Source organism: Arachis hypogaea, chromosome 13 (genome assembly GCF_003086295.3).
Source record: "Arachis hypogaea cultivar Tifrunner chromosome 13, arahy.Tifrunner.gnm2.J5K5, whole genome shotgun sequence".
NCBI classification, from domain to species: Eukaryota; Viridiplantae; Streptophyta; class Magnoliopsida; order Fabales; family Fabaceae; genus Arachis; species Arachis hypogaea.
Window position 1 is genome coordinate 144161852 of NC_092048.1, and position 20654 is coordinate 144182505.

At 32.9% G+C, this 20654-nt stretch overlaps 2 protein-coding genes across 3 annotated transcripts; both read left to right on the forward strand.

Moving 5' to 3' along the window:
• Positions 1-6704: 6704 nt before the first annotated feature.
• LOC112792570 (uncharacterized) lies at positions 6705-12310 on the forward strand. Its single transcript, XM_025835856.3, has 7 exons — positions 6705-6919; positions 7311-7523; positions 7615-7723; positions 7955-8075; positions 8215-8766; positions 9422-11345; positions 11513-12310. The coding sequence occupies exons 2-7, from the start codon at positions 7355-7357 to the stop codon at positions 11947-11949; spliced, it is 3312 nt and encodes a 1103-aa protein (XP_025691641.1). The 5' UTR covers positions 6705-6919; positions 7311-7354; the 3' UTR covers positions 11950-12310.
• Positions 12311-13119: 809 nt separating this feature from the next.
• LOC112792571 (ATP-dependent DNA helicase Q-like 5) lies at positions 13120-20164 on the forward strand. 2 transcript variants are annotated; one of them, XM_025835857.3, is made up of 20 exons: positions 13120-13270; positions 13360-14749; positions 14842-14895; positions 15114-15226; positions 15313-15525; positions 15622-15700; positions 15938-15991; positions 16084-16158; positions 16308-16361; positions 16484-16528; positions 16614-16708; positions 16781-16910; positions 17181-17279; positions 17428-17483; positions 17741-17843; positions 18093-18221; positions 18442-18614; positions 18901-18925; positions 19039-19154; positions 19590-20164. In XM_025835857.3, exons 2-20 carry the CDS (start codon positions 13454-13456, stop codon positions 19675-19677), a joined length of 2997 nt encoding a protein of 998 aa, XP_025691642.1. In that variant the 5' UTR covers positions 13120-13270; positions 13360-13453; the 3' UTR covers positions 19678-20164. The 2 variants fall into 2 exon arrangements, 1 of the variants encoding a protein (XP_025691642.1); XR_011870114.1 differs by lacking the exons at positions 19039-19154; positions 19590-20164 and having other exon boundaries at positions 13132-13270; positions 18516-18614.
• The last annotated feature ends 490 nt before the right edge of the window (positions 20165-20654 follow it).

A 20654-nucleotide genomic window follows, 5' to 3' on the forward strand; every position in this document is an offset into this window, starting at 1 on the left:
AAATAATGGAGGAGACATCTATACAACAAAAATAATTATCATAAATTTTTAAAAAATAAAATTTTATTAAAAATTAAGGTATTCAATCTAAATTTTTTTAGGGAATAGTTTAATTATTCATTTTAAATATTATATTTTTATAATTAAATTTATAGGCACGCATACAAAAGATTTTATTATCAAATCTTGTATCCGGTGGAAATTGAACTCCAACACAAAAGATAGTCATTACTTTTTTTTTTTCTTGTTTAGCTAGCTAGTTGATCTCCTTGTATAAAGTAACACATTCTCCTTAAAATAATCTCAAATTTCGTTGGTAGCATGAGTTATACTTTCAGGGAAGAACACATATAAAAAAAGTCTATAATCATAGTAAAAAATCGTGATCATAATTAGTGAAAAGCGTAATTATAAATTTATGATCACGATATTTTTATTATAGTCTATTCTGCCGTGGTCATAGACTTATGGTCACGACTTTTTCATTTATGATTACGGTTTTTATAATTATGATTGTAATGTTAAAATTATGGTATTTTAGGCCACTTTTTTTACCGTGATCATAAGTTAATTTATGGTCATTATTTTATTAAAACCGTGATCATAGTCTTATCTATATAATCACTCCATCTTAAAATTATATAGTTACCCCACTTAAAACTGTAACTATAATCTTATCTACGGTCATGGCTTTTGCAATAACCATAACTTCTATAATCACCAATGACCATAATTTTTATAATCACTCTTCTTTAATATTGTGACCATAGATAAGAGACAAATATTGTTATTCTCATTTTAACACTTGAAACAAGTTTTCAATTAAAATATTAAATTATGATATACTTATAAGAGAATTAATATTGCTATATTAATAATGTCATTTTCTTCCTTCTAACTTAAGAACCTCATAACAAATAGAAAATAAATAAGAAAAAATAAGAAGAGGAGAGTATAGCCATTATATACTTAACAAAATAAGTAGTTCACAATAAATTAGGATTAGGATTCACATTCTTTCACTCCGATCTCCGAACAGAGTTCTTTTTTCTAGTTTTTTTCAATGCTTTGAGAATTGATTCAATTTCTCCAAATAGATGGGAGTATAGGACTTCAACATCATTTTGAATAATTAATTTGTCACGAAATAAGATAACAGTGGGTGATTTGGTTACTATAATTTGGTAACTGTTTGATTACTCGTGTTCCGGACGAGTCGGAGGTATTTTCTGGTTATGAAGGTGGGAATCAGGTATTCAAGTAATATGAGAGTAGGATGATGATGACGTACCTTGGGAGAGGATAGGTCCCCTCCCCATATATATCCTGTCAGGGGTGGATCCCAGGAGGATAGACTCACCTTTCTCGAAATTTTCTTATACAGCTGTCGAGGTGAGTTGTAAAGGGGAGATGTCCGGGTCATTTGCTCAGATGGGTTTCGCCCATCAACCCGACCGGTCGGGTTGGTTTATCCGTGAGTCGAACCAATCAGCAGGCCAGCTGGGCTGGACCGTAACAGTAACTATAAGTTATAATTCAAAAATTTGATCAAAAAATGTTAGAATTTTCATGACTTATAAATAACTACTACTTATGTTGTTAACATAATTCGACTGTTACAATATAATTCATCCCATATTATTTGATAACTGCCACTTATTATTTGAAGAACAAAATTTAATCCATTACTTATAATTCAGCTAATGAAACTTTTAATTCAGCCAAAAGAATTGAAGTTATAGTATAACCCGTCTCATAACTTAAAAATATGATAACACTTAACACAACGATATGATGACTTCATCGTATATCATTACCAATAACTTAAGAAAATAGTCAAAACAAATAATAAGAATATCAAGATAATCATATGTTAGTTCTCATCACAATGTAGCTTATGATTCACTAAACGAGCATATTCGAAATGTTTAGCGTCTATACAAGGTAATATTCAATCATGGTAAAAGATATCTAAAAATTTAATACTCACTCAAATCATTTTTATTCTCTTTTTTAAATTATTATTGGCTTATGTGTTAGAATATTTTTTGTAGGTAACTACCTCCGTATTTTTTAAAATTTGATATATAACTCATTTGTGAAAAAAATAGGATGATATTTTTCCTTAGACAAAAAACTATATTTTGAACAAATCTCGTAACAACAAAAAGAATGGATATATATATATATATATATATATATATATATATATATATATATATATATATATATATATAATTCTTTTGGAATGGCATATTATTATCACTAAACTAAGTATTGAATGTAATCACTTTTTTTTTTAGATATCAGTTAAGATTGTATGTTAAAATAATGATAGAAACGCACATATAATTATTTTTACGTAAAATTAATAATTAAAAATTATTGAATAATAATTTAATTAAATATATTAAATTATTTAATAATTTTTAATTAAAAATTTCACATAAAGATAACTAGAAGTGAGTTTCACCTAAAATAATTGGGCACTATTGTTTATAGCCAACATTTCGTAATTCTTGTTGTACCAACTTCATAATTTAGACAAATCTATCATTTAAGCTTTACTTGTTTAGTTGTATTTCAATTTGTAAATTTAGATGTTTTTAATAATAGATATATTCAGCACTTCACTCTGGCTGGGTCATGTTTCTAGTGATAGGAGAGATTCTATTCGTATCTGACAGCACATCTTCTTGTTTTATTATTTATTTTTTTCGTCGGTATGCCTTGGAATCATAACGAACTAATTATAAGTAGTTACAATCATTTGAGACATTATTATGTTATTTTGGTATGATAAATAGTTATACTGATGTGTAAATGGATTATTAATGATACAGGAGAATTTTAGAATGACAAATTGACAATTTATTAAGCTACATTATTATAATTTTGTACTATCATATTATATATAAAAAAACAACTATATAATAGATTAACATTTTGACATAGTTAATAATTAACATCTGCATTTGATATAGAAATTTCTTATATATACATACACTCTTGCCATATGTTTATGAATATCGGCATCTTCTGAGTTGTTAAACTAATTAAGATATAATTGAAACTTTATATACCGGTACATATAATAAATTCTATATATTTACAAGTCAAAGGTTTTAACTTACATCAAAATCTTCTAAAATAAAAAATTAATAAAATAAAAAATTAATTATTCTTATAACCGTTGAACTAACTTTGGATATGCAAAGAGAAAGGGATACCGGATGCGATTTATGAAGATAATGAAGAAAAGGTGGCAGGTCCAAATCATTAATTAATCAATGCACCATCATTATATTCCATCAATTACACCTTTGATAATTGAAAAAAAATTATAAACGATCTTGATAATTATTTTAAAAAATAACAAAGTCTTTAATAAAAAAGTATTTTTAAAATTTTTAATTTTATTTTTTTAAGATTGTTTAATCTTTTTGTTAATATTTTTTCTGTATGTTAAACAGTTAATTTATTTATTAAAAGTCAAATAAGATTAATAATTTTTTTTTTGAGAATCTAATTATTTTTTTAGAATAATTGTTAGTTTTTTATTTTTTATTATCTTTTTAAATATATTGACTAAATTTATTATATAAAACTAAAAAATATTAATAATTTTTAAATTATTTTTATTTATAATAGTTAAATAAAAAATATATTAATGATTAACAAACCACCTAAGTATATTTTAGAAAGAGATCGTTAATAAAAAATTAATTAATCTCACAAAATTAATTATATGGGACCGAAATAATTTTTTTTTAAGATCTCATAATCGTTCAAAAAAAATTATAAGTAGTCAGAATAGATATTCATCCTAATATAATTTTATGTTATCTAAACTCCACTTTTAAAGTTAGATTGTTAGTTTGCTACGGCTAAAGATTCACCGAGAAAATCAATTTGGGTTGATCGAGTGGTCAGCTCACTCGTCCGCTTAAGTAAGTGTTGGGAGTTTAAATCCCGCCTTCTGCATGCAGCAACTCATTGTCCAACGGTAGACCCTTAAATAGAGCTCAGATCCGCGACGGATTAATCCTTAACCTGTCGGATTGGGGAATACCATTTGGGTAAATAAAAGAAAAAAATTCACCCAGGAATATTAGCATGTATATATTAGTTTACTTATTGTTCACCGACTCCTTTTGTCCTTTTGTATTGCAATATAGATATTAGATGGCATGTCCATTGCCGTTGACAGTAATATAGCAATTAGTAGTAGAACCAAAGACAACTGAAATCATTTACCATATACTTCTTTTAAGTTTCTCTCACCTAACAATTTAAGTGGCTTAACTCAATAATCTGTGGATTATTAGTAACAAAGCCATCTATTAGTTAATTAATGATCGATAATTCATCAGTTGTTATGTTGACCTTATTCCACATTGCCCCCACAAGCTTCTGTTCTGTCTCAAGTTTTTTTTCTTTTGCCTCCCTTTTTCTGGTGTTCAAGCTTCGTACTTATTATATCCACGTATAAAATATTATAAAATAGCATATGCTTTACTAATATAAAATTTAGTTAATGATATGTTAAGACTATTAATATATTAAACGTTTTTAAACTTTTTTTTTACTAAAAATAGGAGATTCGAACCCGCAATCTCTTAATTGAGTATGGAAAGACTATGTTATTTGAGCTATTACTCATTGGCATAGTCTCTCCATACTCAATTAAGAGGTTGCGAGTTCGAATCTCCTATCTTTGGTAAAAAAAAAAACGTTTTTAAACTTATAACTTTAATAAATATATTAAATATTTAAATTTTATATATTCTTTATAAAAAATGTTTCAATTGGTAATCTTAATTTATATTTTTAAAGTATATATTAATTAAATCCAATAAAAATATATTAATTTCATGGGAGTAAATGAAACCTTAGGGTACAAAATAAATAAACTAATTAGGACATATCACTTGTTTAAAGTGTCAAGCTCACCAAAATTAGGGTTGTGAATTGTGAGTTGTGACCGTGATTGTTCATTTGTTCATAGCTTGGAGAGGACCAGTTGGGGCTGTAGGGGCTATCCTTTAGACGGTGTCACATATTGGCTTTGGTTCGTTTATTGTACCTGATTAAGTCTAAAGTTTATCAAGTTAAATAATTGAATTTTAATAGATAAAATATAAGTAACCAATTTTTTTTAGAGTAAAGTATTAAATTGGTTTTTATGTTTGGACGTAATATTATTTTGGTTATTTATATTTAAAGTGTTCTATTTGAATTTAAAAAAGTTTCATTTAGTCTCAATGTAGTTTTACTGTGAAGTCAAAGTTAAATAATTAACTGAATGAAACCAAGTTGGGTTGGTCTAGTGGTCAGCTCACTAGTCCGCTTAAACAAGTGTCGGGGGTTCGAATCCCACCTTGTGCATGCAGCAACCCATTAGCCAGCGACAAACCCTTAAATGGAGCTCAGTACCGCGGCGGATTAGTATAATTTAAATAAAATATTTTTTATAGAACTAAAGAGACTATTGTCATGTAGGACATTCCGTTAGTTATTTAACTTGCCTTATGGTAGAACTAGATTGACATTAAATGAATTTTTTTGGATTCAAATAAGACGCTTTAAACCTTAAAGATCAAAACAGAATTAAGTCTCAATATAGGGAGACTAATTTAGTACTTTATTTTTTTTTATTTAAGATGTAAGCAATGCAACAAGATTGTTCCAATCCAAATGGACCCAAATAAAATTATTCATCCAATCTAATTCACACTAAAAGTATTAAAATTGTACTAATTTAAATTAGGTTAGATTTTTTTAGCGAATTCCATAGATTTGATCAAAATATTATTTTTTATTATTAAATTTAAAATTTATTTATAATATATTTAATTTCTTACATATTTTTTATTTTTTCATATATTATATTATTATTTAGTGAGTATTATTAAATATAAAATAAGACTTATTTATTTCACCAACCTAAAATTATTTTAGTTTTTAATAATAAAATTTAGCATTTTTATTTTTTAAAAATCAAATAAACCGATTTAATCCAACTATAATAATTTGGATGGGACTTAAAAATAAAATAAAGTCGATCCAATATAACTACAACAAATTATATATTTAGATTTTTAGAAATACAAATATAATAGGAGACATTATGACAAAAAATGTAATGAAGATCTTTTTTCCCCAAGTAGAACTTCTATTATCTTGAAAGAAATTTGAAGATAATATTCAAAGAAACTATCTTTTTTAAATAGTTTTTTATTTATTTTTTTTCTTGTTGTTGTTTTTTTTTTTTAAGTCACAAAAAAATATATATTTAAATCGGACTGAATTTTTGTCCATCAAAACCGTTTCGAATTATATTGCAAACACTCCTAGTGAGCAACAATTCTTATTTTTTTTTCTGTAAATATATTAATTACAAAAATTATTAGTTATTATATTATTTAATTTTTAAAAATTAAATTTTGTTCAATCAATATTTTTTTCTTCTACAAAAGTAATTAATTAAAAAAATTTATATACAAATTTTTTATATAAAATTATTAATAAAAAATTATTAAATAATAATTTAATTAAATATATCAAATTATCTAACGATTTTCAACTAATAACAATATAAAAAAAACTTACGTGTGAGTGTCTACCTAAAAAGGGAATTGATTTGTAGCGAAACAGATTTCAATAATAGAGTTTCAAAAACGAAAATTTTAGCATGCGGAGGCGGAGAGGGAATAATATAAAATATAAAGTGATAGTGACTAGTAAGCACCCCCTCCACCATCCTCTAGCTATAACCGTAATCCAACACGTCCTCACTTCAATTAAACCAATGTGTTGTTCATCCTTTCATTCATTCTACGGGTTTTGCAGTCCTGCTTATTACTTAATTTGAAGTTCGGAATTGCTCTACGGCTCAATATATAATTCATTGTGTCAGGTAAGAAATTCAACAAATTAACGTAAGTCAATTACTAATACCAGTACACGTTGCCTACATTCATGCAATTGAAGGGTCTAAATTCCGAAAATTCTAAATTAAACTTGAACGCAGACAACACACAAAACTTGTAAGCAAAGCTACGAAGGGTTCAAAAGTTACCGCACTAACCAATAGTAATAACCATGGTCCTCAAATATCAATATTATGTATTAGTTGGCAGAAAGACCCATTTGCTTTGTAATTTGACCTTTCTGGAGTCTGGACGTGTTATCTCCCTCTAAATAAGTTTTAGCTAAATCGATCAATGCCTTAAATTTTATATGATAATATTTTTAGTATATTGCAGTATTGCACTGCTAAATAAATTTGATTTTGGCTTTGTATGCAGAACTTGAGGCGTTACTTGTTTGACACTGAATTTTGGGGAGGGAGATGCCACCTTCCTTATCAATGAGATTCTCTCCGGCGAAAGAACCAAGACAAGACGGATTGCTATTCAGGGAGAGACAAGATGATGATGATGACCTTACTTTGTTCATTGAAATGGAGTCCAAAGAGAATTTTCTACTTCAGCCGTCGGATGACTTGGAAGATCCATTTTGTAATCTTCTATATCTTTTTTCTTTTTAATTGGTTTATTTAGGTAATACTCATGAATTCGTTCCTTTTATCTTGAATTTTAATTCATACAGCTATGCAGTTGAGGCATTTTCCGGATACCAAGGTTAGTATTTCCATTCATGGCCAAGGAGAAACCAGTGACTTGCTCAATGCAGATGATGACGAAAATGACTATGACTGGTGTGTTGTCTTTTCTTCTGCTATTTGAACTCTACTTGTTCTGTTATGTGACCATATGTTGTGATTCTGGATCCACCTTGTGCAGAATTGGTTTTTCTTCCAAAGAAAATATTTCAAGTTAATTTCTTGATCACAAGGCTTTTGGTACTTAACATGTGCATAAGTTGATTACTGGTATTGGGCTATTGGCTCATTACTAATGTGCTAAATCTCTGTTTTATTCATGTATAGGTTGTTCACACCCCCTGACACACCACTGTTTCCTTCATTAGATGATGAACCACAACAAATAAATGTTGTAGGCAGTGGAAGTCCTCAGAGTAAACCCATTCCCATATCAAGATCTTCTACGGTGGGACTTTGAATCCATTTATATAGTAATGCTTATGAATACTTATGCAAATTCATCTAAACTTTGTTTCATCCTTTTGAAAAATGCAGTAGTTGTTATTCTTATAATCCATCTTATGTTGGGTAGCCTTTTCTTTCAGATGGAGAGAAGTTATGTAAGCAGGAGAAGTTCAACTCCTACCCCTCGGAGGACCAGCACTGGCTCCATTGGTCCTGCAATCTCATCAGGGATTAGAGGAGCTTCGCCTGTTAAGACAAGCCGTGGGAACTTTGCTTCACCAAAGATAAGAGCATGGCAAACTAGTTCTTCCAATTTCTCTTGTGCTGCTCCTCCCAATCTCTGTACTTCTTTGGCTGATCGACCAAAAATTCCAGCATCCCGAAATGGTAGGGATTCAACCAGCAAATTCAGTAGGCAATCAATGTCTCCTACTGCTTCTTGGAGTAGCAGCTCTTTTCTCAGTCAAGATCGAGATCAATTCAGTTCATACAGCAAGGATTCTATTGCATCATCTGGCTGTGATGATGTAGACTCTCTTCAGTCTATCCCAGTGGGAAGTTTAGATAGAGCAAATTCAATAAAGGGTGGTTCACGTTCCAATGTCAAATATCCTACTTCCAAGAAATCGTCCAGCATGGCGTCCCCAAATTCTGCTCCTAAAAGATCATTTGATTCTGCTCTCCGGCAAATGGTATTTTATTGTCTAGTTCTCTCAAATTCCTCTTCTCAATACTTGTGTGATTTACTGTATGTTTGTAGCGATTATGCCATTTAGACCTTGTTTAGTCTTAATACGGTTGTCATTCTTTCTTTACAATATCATATTTGGAATTAGTTTATCTCATTTGTGCACTTTACTTTGAATCAGCCGTCTTAGATCATTCTATGCTGTCAACAACCAACACTTCAATATAGTATTTGCTTTATCTATCTTTGAATAATATGTTGTACAATGCTTCGTTTGATTCTTTTCTCCTCAACAGAAATTTAAATTACTCTTGAATATACAACTCTTCCAAGTACATAGTTTCATGTTTTTTCATCCTTGACTTTGACTGGATTCTGCTAATAATGTTGAATGCTTGTACTAGCATGATTGTTATAAGTTATAACCAGGTTTTTCTTTCGATTGGTTAACATATATTCAGTTCCTAGTGATAGAGAATACCAATATGTGGTGTGCATATTATTGTTTATAATTCTCTGTTTTCCTATAAATTTTAGAGTTGTGCATTGCTCCCTACATATTGCCGTCTTTTGCTATGATTTTCTTTATAGTCTCTTTTTTTATTGTTGTTTGTGATCACTCAACAAACTTTTGTTAATTACCTTGTAATGGCATGCAGGATAGAAAAAGTCATCAGAAAATGTTCAGACCACTTCTATCTAGTGTGCCAAGTACAACTTTTTATGTTGGGAAAGCAAATTCGGCAAAATATTCCCTTGTATATACCGATTCTTCTGCTACTTCAATCAGCAATGTGAGTTCTGATCATGGAAGAAGTTGTGCACAAGATACCAAAGGGAGTGACCAAAATCAAGATGACAGGGTAAAGGGAACTGAGAAGATATTATATTCTGATATTCATGAAGAAGTATTTTTCTTTGATGAAATTGATATATTAAATGAAAATATTGGATGTGTAATCAAGGATGAATCAATTGATCTCCTGCACAATGAAACTATACAGCCTAAGATTAATTTAGATCCTGCTGAATCTAAAGATTCTACCCATCATGATATTGATACAGAATTAAATGTAACTTCAAAAACTTTCAATGTCAGAGGTGATATTTCTGAACCTACCTGTTTTGAAAATATAGCAACTTGTTCTAGTTGTGGTTGTTGCTATGAGGTCACTAAACAAGCTGAGAAGTATATCAAGCTTTGTCCGCAGTGCAGCAGGGAAAGCACCTTATTGAGACATAACATTGCAGAGACAAATTTGGAAGTTTCCAACGACTCTTCAGAGAGTTCTACAAATTTCCCTGCAGAACAAAAACCATTAGCTGAAATAGATCAACAACCAGTTGGGTCTGAACTGCCTCAAGAGTCTGATGCGGGTAACATGAGAGTTTTTCTTGATGAGCAAGAAGCCAAGGGAAGTCAATCTTCGTCCCCTGAAATAATTCAGGGTCACTTGCAACAAGGTCCTACTCCAAGTTCATCTGTGGAAGGAAGTGCACAGATGCACTCCTGCCAGCTAGAGATGGATCAATCAGGGATTGATTATAAGAAGCCAGATAATCATCCTAGGGATCAAGAGTTATATCATTCCCAGGATCGCCCAAATTTGAAAGTGAACCACCTCTTGGAAGGCAATGGCATTTCTGTATTGTTGAGAAGGTCAAGGAGCAGCAGAGGAACCATAGTTCAGGGCAGGAGTGTCACTGCCGCAACCTTATCTTATGATGATCTTTATTTTCCAAGAGGCAGTGTAAATGGTATAAGAAGATCAACTGGGCATCATAGTTATTCTGCCTTATCATCTGTTGATTTCAGCCCAGCAAAACATTCTGAATTTCATGTGCAAAGGCAGTCAATTGGCAAGAAATTGAATGTTGACTGCAAATATGACCCAAGGTTCAAGTGTCCAAGCACTGCTTCATCTATCTCTGGAACGTCAAACCATTCTCACCATGGTTTAGATTTTATGGTACCAGAAACTTCTATCAATACAGGATGTGGCATACTGCAGGATAAGCCTAAAGATGTATGTGAATTCCAAGCTTCGGAAGATGCAGTGGCATATGTAATCGATGCTTCTACAGTTCCAATTTTTGTTGAAGAAGATAAACTTGAAAAACATGATTATAGCAGAGTAACTGATGCTTTTGAAACAGAAATGTTAAGCCAGGTTATTGGTGTACGGTCAGATGACAATTTGGTAACATCTTTTCGAAATTATGGAGATTGTATTTCATACAGTTATGTTGACGACCATCCAGATCATGCTAGCAGCATCTCAAATACAGAAGCATCGCTTAAGGATCCAATGTCATCTCTTGATGAGAAAAATGGTGTCAAAATCACCAATCTTGATGGAATGGATGCTTTGGTTAGTACCAACAATTCTGCAATTATAAAATCAGAAATAGAAGGAGAAAACTTTTGCCAGAATGATAGTGGTGTGGCAGATGGGAATCTGTCAATGGTATCAAAGTGCACTGTGGATGAATCTCAGGAACATTCTGTCCTACATTCTTCCAATGATTCTCCTAGAGATTTTGTTTCTGAGCTCAATACCACAGAATACTCCCATGACATAGGTATGAATATAGCTATTTAAGGACCTACATGAATTTTTACAATGATATTCGTTTGTAGCTTCATCTGATTTATAAGGCTTTTTCGTGGATCAAGTTAAGAATAAGAGTTCTATTAGTGTAGTTTCTAACTTTTATTATGACATATTTTTAATGCTTTATTATGGCAGAGGGATCAACAATTACAGTGGAGTGTCAAGAAGCTGGCAACACTAGAAGCCTTACACTTGAAGAAGCAACAGATACCATACTCTTTTGCAGCTCTATAATCCACGATCTTGCATATCAGGCTGCAACAATAGCAATGGAAAAGGAACTCTTAGACCCTCTTGAAGGTTCTGAACCAACAGTGACTATAGTGGAGAAGGCCAATTCTGATAAAAAGGATTCTCGAAACCGAATGGATAGCAAGCGCCCTTCCAAACCCCAAAAAGTCAAGCCAACAACACCGGAAACTGATGTAAAATCTCTTTTTGCTAATAAGACTGAGGAGGATGAAAACGTGCACAAGTCTTTGCCATGCACCATTGGGCTTCTCGATAAGGTAGACGGCCTGAAGCCACCCCCTAATAAACTTGAATCAAAGTGTAATTGCATTATAATGTGAGTGCAAAGTTGAGCAGCATTTTCGGAATTTCGGCTCTTCAAGTTTGACTATATAATATACAATTATACACTAGAGCTTAGCTAAGTGCTTGTGCAGAATAACCATTTGGTTTTTATGTTGGTTACATTACAACCCTGTTTCACACAGTTGTAAAGTTAATTATTTTCTTTTCCCCATTTTTATTGGAAGGCCGATCAGTTAGAGGCATGTAGATGATTGCTTTCCCTCCGGTTCTGCATATTATTGTTTGATTTGATTTCATTCTCAATTAAGTGATTCACTATTGACCAGTGGAAATGTGAATTACAAACTCACTTATACATATTCATTAAGATTGTGATAAAAGCATATGCTTTCTTTCCTTTTGAGTTATTCTTCATTATTTTTGGCATTATATTCTATATTGTATATATACATAACATAGCACAAGTACAATATCAGCTGAAATTTAATTTTGTTCGCAAGTATTAGTAGCTGTAAGAAGAAAAAATTGGATGTACTTTTTGTAAATATATATTGGGGAGAAAATAGATATACTAATTGTCTAGTTTGGATACATTTAAATATTGACAAGAGTTTAATTTTTGATATGTAACTCTTGAAGTCATTAAGATCTTAGGGATGATGACTAATGAATAAGAAATTTTTTTATCCTATTTAATTTGTAATTAGTTTTTTTTTTGAATTTTTTTTATCCTGTTATAATACCAACAAAAAAAATAATTTATACCTTTTGAAAAAAAAAAGGTATCTACCATAAATATGAATGGCAAAAAAAGTTCATGCATAATTGTTTTCTAAAAAATTTTAGTTAAAAAATTAAGATTTATATATATATTAGGAGAATAAAGCTTTTATACAATAATAATATATTTATAGCTATTAAGTTAATGTAGATGATTAAGATTAAGCAATTACCTTTTTTTGGTGGGGGTGGGGGTGGGACAGGAGCAATTACTTATTATTGGGCTTCGTTTTGAACAAATGCACTAATAAATTTGGAAAGCCCGATGTAGCCCATAATTTAAGCCCCAAGGGAGTTAAGTCCGCTAATCTCCCGGGTAAAAGGAAAGGATCCGACCAAAAAAAAGAAAGGGCAAAAACAAAAAAAGCAAGAAATTGGCGGGAACGTGCCCTGTGAACATTGAAAATTCTGACTTGCCTGAAACAATGGTATGGTAGTATGGTAGAACTACCGCGTAGGGCAACGACAATCACTCAGAGAGCTGAGTCATTCAGCCCATCCCGCAGCCGCTCCCCGCCTCGGCGCCTCCCCTGCATTCTTCTTCTTCGTGCTCCAGCCGCCACCATCCACTCACAGGTAAACGTTGATTGCAATTTGCTGAAGTTCAAGAATTGTTGAATCTGTTGTGCTTACTCCATCAGTTAATTGATTATGTTGTACTTTAGTTCTTACTCCAGCAGCTGAAGATTTAAGACCCTGGTTGTGTTGCAACCCTGCTATTTAACTTCTTACGATTGTGCTCCGACCCTACCAACAAAGATGGACTCCGATTCAGACTCTGACGGATCCCATGTCTCTGCAACTCCTCCACGACGAGCAACTCCATCACCGCCGCCACAACCACCTCGTGTTCCTTCCGGAAAATCTAGAATCAGAACCAAAACCTCGAGCTCCAAGAAGCGCCCTTCTGCACCCGATAAAATCCAATCCAAACACGATCCGCTACCCGAACCAAGCCACCAACTCCAAGACCCTTTCTCCCTCCCGACCGCTCTACCGTTTCAAATTCGTCGGTCCTCCGACTGTGACCCCGCACCCCCGTCCACTTCCCAGCCCCTCGAAACCCTCCCGGCGGGGTTCTTCTCCAAATCCGCTTCCTTCTCGAAGATCCGAAGACATTCTATAAGTTTTGAAGCTTCTGGAAACGAACCGCTACTCGATTCTACGTCCAATCTGGGCACCAATGTTGGACTTGATTATGCTCGTGCTTTCCCCAAAGGAGAAAAGGGGAAATGTGGAAGGAGAGAAGAAGAAGGACTCGGGTTTGGTTCCAGAGATAAGAGGAAATTTGGAAAGATAGAAGAAGAGGAAGAAAGAGGAGGACTTGGAGCTGTTTCTAGAGAAAAGGAGAGCTTTGGAAAGAGAGGAGAAGCAGAAGAAGGATTTGGAGTTGGAGTTGGTTCTAGAGTAAAGGGGACATCCGGGAAGAGGCAGCATCCTAACCTGATAGGGGCAAATGCACCATTGCCAGCCGTGAAGCTGCGAAAATGTGGCGGGGAAGGGAACTTTGTGAAATTGAACTTGAGTGGTGGTGGTAAGAGGAGGAAGTTTATGAACAAGGGGTACAAGAAAAGTGGGAGATTTTCTGGTGGTAGAAGGTACACAAGAAGAAGTAGAGGTAAAGTGGGACGTCAAGGGAAGGAGGATCAAGAGGAACTTGGTTTTGATGATGAAGAAGGGTTGGTTACAGAGAGTGGGCAAAAGAAGCAAAAGCAGACTTGCAGAGCTAGTGAGGTTCAGTTGAAATTGGTGGACGAGGCAGTGTCTGCTGCTCAAGCTGAGCCTTCGGATGAGAATTTGGTGAACTTGCTGAGCTTGGTTTATGGCTATGATAGTTTTCGAGATGGGCAGCTGGAGGCAATCAAGATGGTTCTTACCGGGAAGTCTACCATGCTTATTTTGCCAACTGGTGCAGGGAAGTCACTCTGCTATCAGCTGCCTGCCTTGATTTTGCCTGGGATTACCCTAGTTGTCAGTCCACTGGTGGCCTTGATGATTGATCAGCTAAGGCAACTGCCCCCTGTGATTAGGGGTGGTTGTTTAAGCAGCAGTCAGGTATTTCATCTGATGTAATTTACTTATTATGATGGATGTATGGGACGTGGTTATTTAATCTTTTTGTTTGGTTCGTTATTAAACAATTGTAGACATCTGAGGAAGCAGCTGAAACACTCAACCAGCTTAGACAAGGTGCAGTGAAGGTGAGTTTCTGCAACTGAATGCTACTTTGGTTTGGTTTTGATAGTGAAGAAAAAAGTTGAACTCTTGCAGAGTGGTTGCTTTTATTGCACAAGATGCAATAACTTTTGTTTTTAGGCCATTGCAGATGATAGATTTGCATGCCAGTTTTATTTACTGGTGATGGTAGTACTTGTTAGTTGTTACATATGGCTAATGTTTGCAATTCTAATTCATATAGGTGCTTTTTGTTTCCCCAGAGCGCTTCCTGAATGAGGAGTTTCTGTCTGTTATTTCTGGTATGTCAGGCATCTCACTTCTTGTTGTTGATGAAGCACACTGTATTTCTGAATGGTGAGGGGTTCGGATGTATTTTGTTCATATTAATGTTTCCACTTTGATCTGCTTCCCTGTTGATCTTGTGATTAACGTTTCTACAGGTCTCACAATTTCCGACCATCATTCATGAGACTTAGAGCATCTTTGCTCCGTAAAAGGCTTAACGTAGGTACTATTCTTGCAATGACAGCAACTGCTACAAACACAACTTTAGATGCCATCATGTCTGCTCTAGATATTCCTTGCACAAATATTATTCAAAAGACACAACTAAGGGACAATTTTCATTTATCGGTGTCTTTGCTGAAAAATAGGCAAGTTAGATGCTTTGATTTTCTGCTTTAACCTGCATTTTTTCCTTACCTTATCTGAACTTTGGTTAACTTATACATACTTACTGAACATAATAGAATGAAAGACCTTCTGGTTCTCATGAAGTCTTCTCCTTTTGCTGAAGTTCAAAGCATTATCATATACTGCAAATTTCAGGTGTGTATATGGATTGCTTTATTCCAACTTTCAACTCCAGGATACTATGAATGTCTTGAACCCATTTGTCAGTTGTAAATTATCCCTTCTTCCATTCAGTATTGAAAATGTGTAGTATTGCTTGCTTTTCCTAATTGTTCAGATAGAAGATAGTTAATTACATAAGTTCGTTTTCTTTAGTGGTGATGTTATAATGCTTTTCTTGTTGGGAATCAATTATTTCTTTTCTTGTTGCAGTCTGAAACTGATTTGATTAGCCGATACTTGAATGATAACAATATCTCGGCAAAGGTTAGCTGTACATTTCTCTTTCAATATGTAGATAATTCTGTTAAGCCTTGCTGCTGAATTATAAATCTGATGCTTGACTTGGATTAAAATAGAGTTATCATGGTGGTATGAGTTCAAAGGAACGCAACTATGTCCAAGAGTTGTTTACCTCCAACAAGATCAGAGTGGTAAGATAAAAAATTTTGTTCTAATTTCCAGTTTTTTCAATTTTGTGGTGCTTAAATTCATTGTTCTATAATATTCATCATGTTTTCTCCTATTGGTGCTTCAGACACAAATTTATTTGCCAACTGACTCCTTGTGACTTTTTATGAAGGTTGTTGCAACTGTGGCATTTGGTATGGGACTGGATAAAAGTGATGTTGGAGCTGTAAGGCTTATTAACATATTATGCTTTTCTGCATCAATTTCTATGAATATTCACATTCCTATATAAATATCTTGTATGTCAAACTAAATCATTCTGGAAACCCATGTCATATTTGTGTTCAGGTAATTCATTATAGTCTGCCTAAAAGTCTGGAGGAGTATGTGCAGGTATATGATTTTTTTTTAAACTAGTAAAAATATAGCAAAATGTTCTTTCATAGGTCTTTTTGAATATTTGAATTGGCTTTTTTAGGAGATAGGCCGTGCTGGAAGGGATGGGAGGTTGTCCTATTGTCACCTATTCTATGATGATGAAACATATTTCAAACTTCGCAGTCTAATGTACAGGTAATAAAATTATTTTTTCTTTCTTTCTTATTGTCAAAGTGTTCTTCATTTAATCCAAATCTTAATCCTCAGTGAAGGAGTAGATGAATACACAGTGAACAAATTTCTGCATGAAGTGTTTCCTGCTGAGAAGAGCTCCTGTGGGAGAATATGTTCGTTAATTAAAGAATCTTCTTCACGCAAGTTTGATATGAAAGAAGAGGTCCTCTCCTCAGTACTATTGTGTCTTTCAATTTATGAATTTGATACTCCATAAGCCCATATGATTGATTTTCAGTTAAAAATTAGAAAGCATTCTTGATAGCCTGTTGCAGAACGAATTGTGCTAATAATGACACATCTTTTTATATTTTTATTTTTTATGCACATACTTATAACAAAAATGGTTCTTGTAGGGCTCTTGTTATTTATGCATTACCTTTGTCGAGTATTAGTCTACAGCTTATCCGTCTTCAATATTTTCATTTACCAGGTGATGCTAACAATTTTGACACGCTTGGAGTTGGGAGATGTGAAGTACTTGTATTTACTTCCACAGATAAATGCAACTTGCAATTTGACATTTCATAAGGTGTGTACAGACTCCCCTTTGACTGCACGTAGATGTCATATGAGACAAATAATAAAAAATGCTTTATATATACATTAATTTATAAATAAATCCTGTATGACCTTCTAATCACATGGTTACTTATTTTGATTTTTGGCCATTAATGCAGACTCCCCCACCTATGCTTGCCCAAAGGAATTATGCTGTTGCTGTTATTCTGAAGAGGTGATAAGAAGCATATTCGGTTTCTTGGCTTTTCTCTGTTTCAAATGTTTTCCTGTTTCTACCAGATGGTCATTGCGCTATTTTAATGTTCATAACGTCAACTCTCTAGATTGAGTTTGATTCCAAACGTTCAATTCCCATAAAGTCCTACTCCTACCTGCTGATGGCTCTTGGTTTTTGAAAACAGTTTTGCAGTTGTTCTCTGCTTTCCCTCATGCATTTCTTGTTTATCTGAATAATTGCTGTCACCCTTTCAGATCTGAATATAAGCAAGGGCTGTATGTTTTTGACATTCCATCCGTGGCAAATGACGTGGGGGTTACAGCAGTTGAGTTAACAAATCAGTTGTACAATCTCAAGGTTTGGATTAGTGGTTATATTTTTTATTGTGTTCACATGCACTCAGAAAATGTCTATTGTATATGAGGGAGCCTTCTTTGTTTTTATTTAAATAAATTTGAGTATACTCTAAAGCAATTATCTTATTTGGTTCTAGTTTAAATGCCGTGTCTAATCTTTGTTCTTTATTTAGTTAGCTCTGGCTGTTGTATGTGTATTGAAAGCAATGTATATATTTGATCTAAACATGTCATTCGTGAAAAATTTCAGTTAACGGGAGAAATAACTTATGAAATGAAGGATTTGGCCTACTGTTATAAGATTATTCAAGTCCCGACGGACTTTTTCTCGCTATCAACAGCTGTTACCCAATGGTTATCAGATGTTGAAAGTTGTAAGGTATGTAAACTTTAGTACTGACAGATCAAGCTTATCACACATTTATTCCTCCGCATAGTTGTCTTTTGTTTTATGGGATTCAAACACACAGATTATGGCATTGACTCGTTGTGATTTCCCATGTTCTTCTCAATAATCACATATTCTGAACCATGCATTTGTTGTAGTTTTACCGTCTGAGTTATTATTGATTGATCATTTTCCGGCGGCTTTACTATAGGTACAAAAGATAGATGTAATGCTTAATGCTGCAAATTTTGCCATAAATTTATGTGACAAGATGCATGGTTGCAGTGATAACAATCACACACCATGCTTGCAAACGAAAATATTGGATTACTTTGCTGGAGTTGATGATAACAATGATTCCTGCAAGAAAATTGGTCAAAGCAGGTGCTTATTAATTATTATTACTAAATTTTTTAGTATTGAGCTTATGTAATGACAAGGTTATACTTCTTCCTTGGGAGCACAATGAATTTACACACCTAAAAATGTTTACAACCACTCATTTTAATTTTATAATGTTAAAATATTGAATCAAAATGAGTAGTTTTAGATATTTTTGGAATGAAATATTAGATATATTACAAGGACATATGAAAATCGAAAATTAGATACTAAGATAAGATTGTTATATGTGACAACATACTTACTGATTCTCTGTTTACGTGTGCAGCCCTTTCCTGCGGGCTGATATTAAGGTAAGTTGTCATTTCACTGATGGCATCAACCATCAGGCATGGGCATTCTTTGAATCTTTGGTAAAATTTTTGGAGAAAAATTGTAAAATAACTTGTTTTTTGGGAATCATCAGGTCTTTCTTCAGAGCAATTCACAAGCAAAATTTACACCAAGAGCTGTGGCCAGGATAATGCACGGAATTGCAAGCCCGGCATATCCTTCTACCATTTGGTGTAGAACCCATTTTTGGTACATCGCTATTTGAACTTTTAACTTGATGACTTTCTAATACTTTTTGTCGGTAGTAAGTGGTAACAAATAAAACAAGAAAGTTGGCTACTTGAAATGGTGTGTTTTGTTAGATTTCTGTACAGACACATGCACCAATAGCAATGTAGGTAAACCTAATTCGTTAAAGGTATAGTTAACAAGTTTCGCTTCGTTAACTGCAATATAATATAGTTTCTTTTTGTGACCAACTTCAGTGACGGAGTCTATTTTAACGTGCGCTCACATGCAGAGTAATAAATATAGTGTTAAAAAAAATTCCTCCTAAACTTTATCCTAATAGTAAATAAAATTCGTGAATATGATTGATATTTTTGGAATCTTAGAAAAGAGGGGTTTTAATTTGAATACACTGGTAATGTTTGTCATTTAATAAACATTTAATTGTGAATGCAGGGGAAGGTATACACATATAGACTTCAAGGTGGTGATGGAAGCAGCAAAGGCAGAACTGAAGAATTTGGTTGGAAAAGATACGCTCTAGCCATTTAGCCTTTTACTTTTAGATTTGGGGTCTTAATATTAAAGCGAATCCAATCCAAGGTGGTCAGAAAAAGCTCCTTCTTTATGTCCTGTCTGTGGCTTAATGTTATAGTGGAGTGTGGCAGCACCTCTACTCTGTTTCCACTGGTTGAGACAGAAGGCAAACAAAATTTGAAGCTCTACCTCATTTATGATACAATTATCTTCCTAGGGCGGGAGGAATCAGTGATTTGCAATCCTAGAGTGAACTCTCAGGCCTAAAGAAAAAGAAAAAGCTCTTTTAGGATTGTTTGTTGGAAAATTATCAACTGTGTTTGCTAGTGAACAGGAAAAATAAATTCTCAGTCATGTATATAAGCTCACTTGAAATTGTCCCCATTATTGTGAGAGTATAATGGTCCCTCTTCATTATTATCATAGTCTTCACATATAGTTCAACCCTTTTCTTAGATTTGAAAAAGGCTTTAAGAAATTTTCCATTATTGTCACCGCCATGATTATTACCACTGCTTGTCTATTTGTCCTTTTAAATTACCTTGGACATCAATTAATGTTGTATTCTTTTCTAAGTGACTACTTATTTTATTTTTTTATTTATTTTAAAAATATTTGTTTGTGCTTAAAAAGATAGAAATATAAAATAATATTCTTTTTTGTATTTTTTGAAAAGCAATTGAAGAGAGATTTTATTTAGAAAAAAATTACGATTACAAATTGATCTTTATATATCTTTTTGAAACAAAAATATATTTATTATCCTAAAAATTCGTATGAGATTTTTCTATTGCATTTTTCTTAAAAAACGATTAAGTTATGTTATGGACTTATGGTCAATATTTATTAAATCTATAAATTTTATTTCATTTAAAAAAAAAGGTATACTAGATTGTGTGTATGCACGCAAGTGGGTGTATAGTGTATACATACAAATACAATAATCTTGGTCGAAACACGTGTACTAGATAGTTTTCTTGATCC

Excerpts from the sequence above, each read along its gene's own strand:
- LOC112792570 (XM_025835856.3), top strand. The coding sequence starts at position 7,355 with ATGCCACCTTCCTTATCAATGAGATTCTCTCCGGCGAAAGAACCAAGA. Across the intron at positions 7,724-7,954 it reads GACGAAAATGACTATGACTG|GTTGTTCACACCCCCTGACA; the intron begins GTGTGTTGTCTT and ends ATTCATGTATAG. Across the intron at positions 8,076-8,214 it reads CCATATCAAGATCTTCTACG|ATGGAGAGAAGTTATGTAAG; the intron begins GTGGGACTTTGA and ends CTTTTCTTTCAG.
- LOC112792571 (XM_025835857.3), top strand. The coding sequence starts at position 13,454 with ATGGACTCCGATTCAGACTCTGACGGATCCCATGTCTCTGCAACTCCT. Across the intron at positions 16,911-17,180 it reads AGTTTGATATGAAAGAAGAG|GTGATGCTAACAATTTTGAC; the intron begins GTCCTCTCCTCA and ends TTCATTTACCAG. Across the intron at positions 17,844-18,092 it reads ATCAGTTGTACAATCTCAAG|TTAACGGGAGAAATAACTTA; the intron begins GTTTGGATTAGT and ends GAAAAATTTCAG.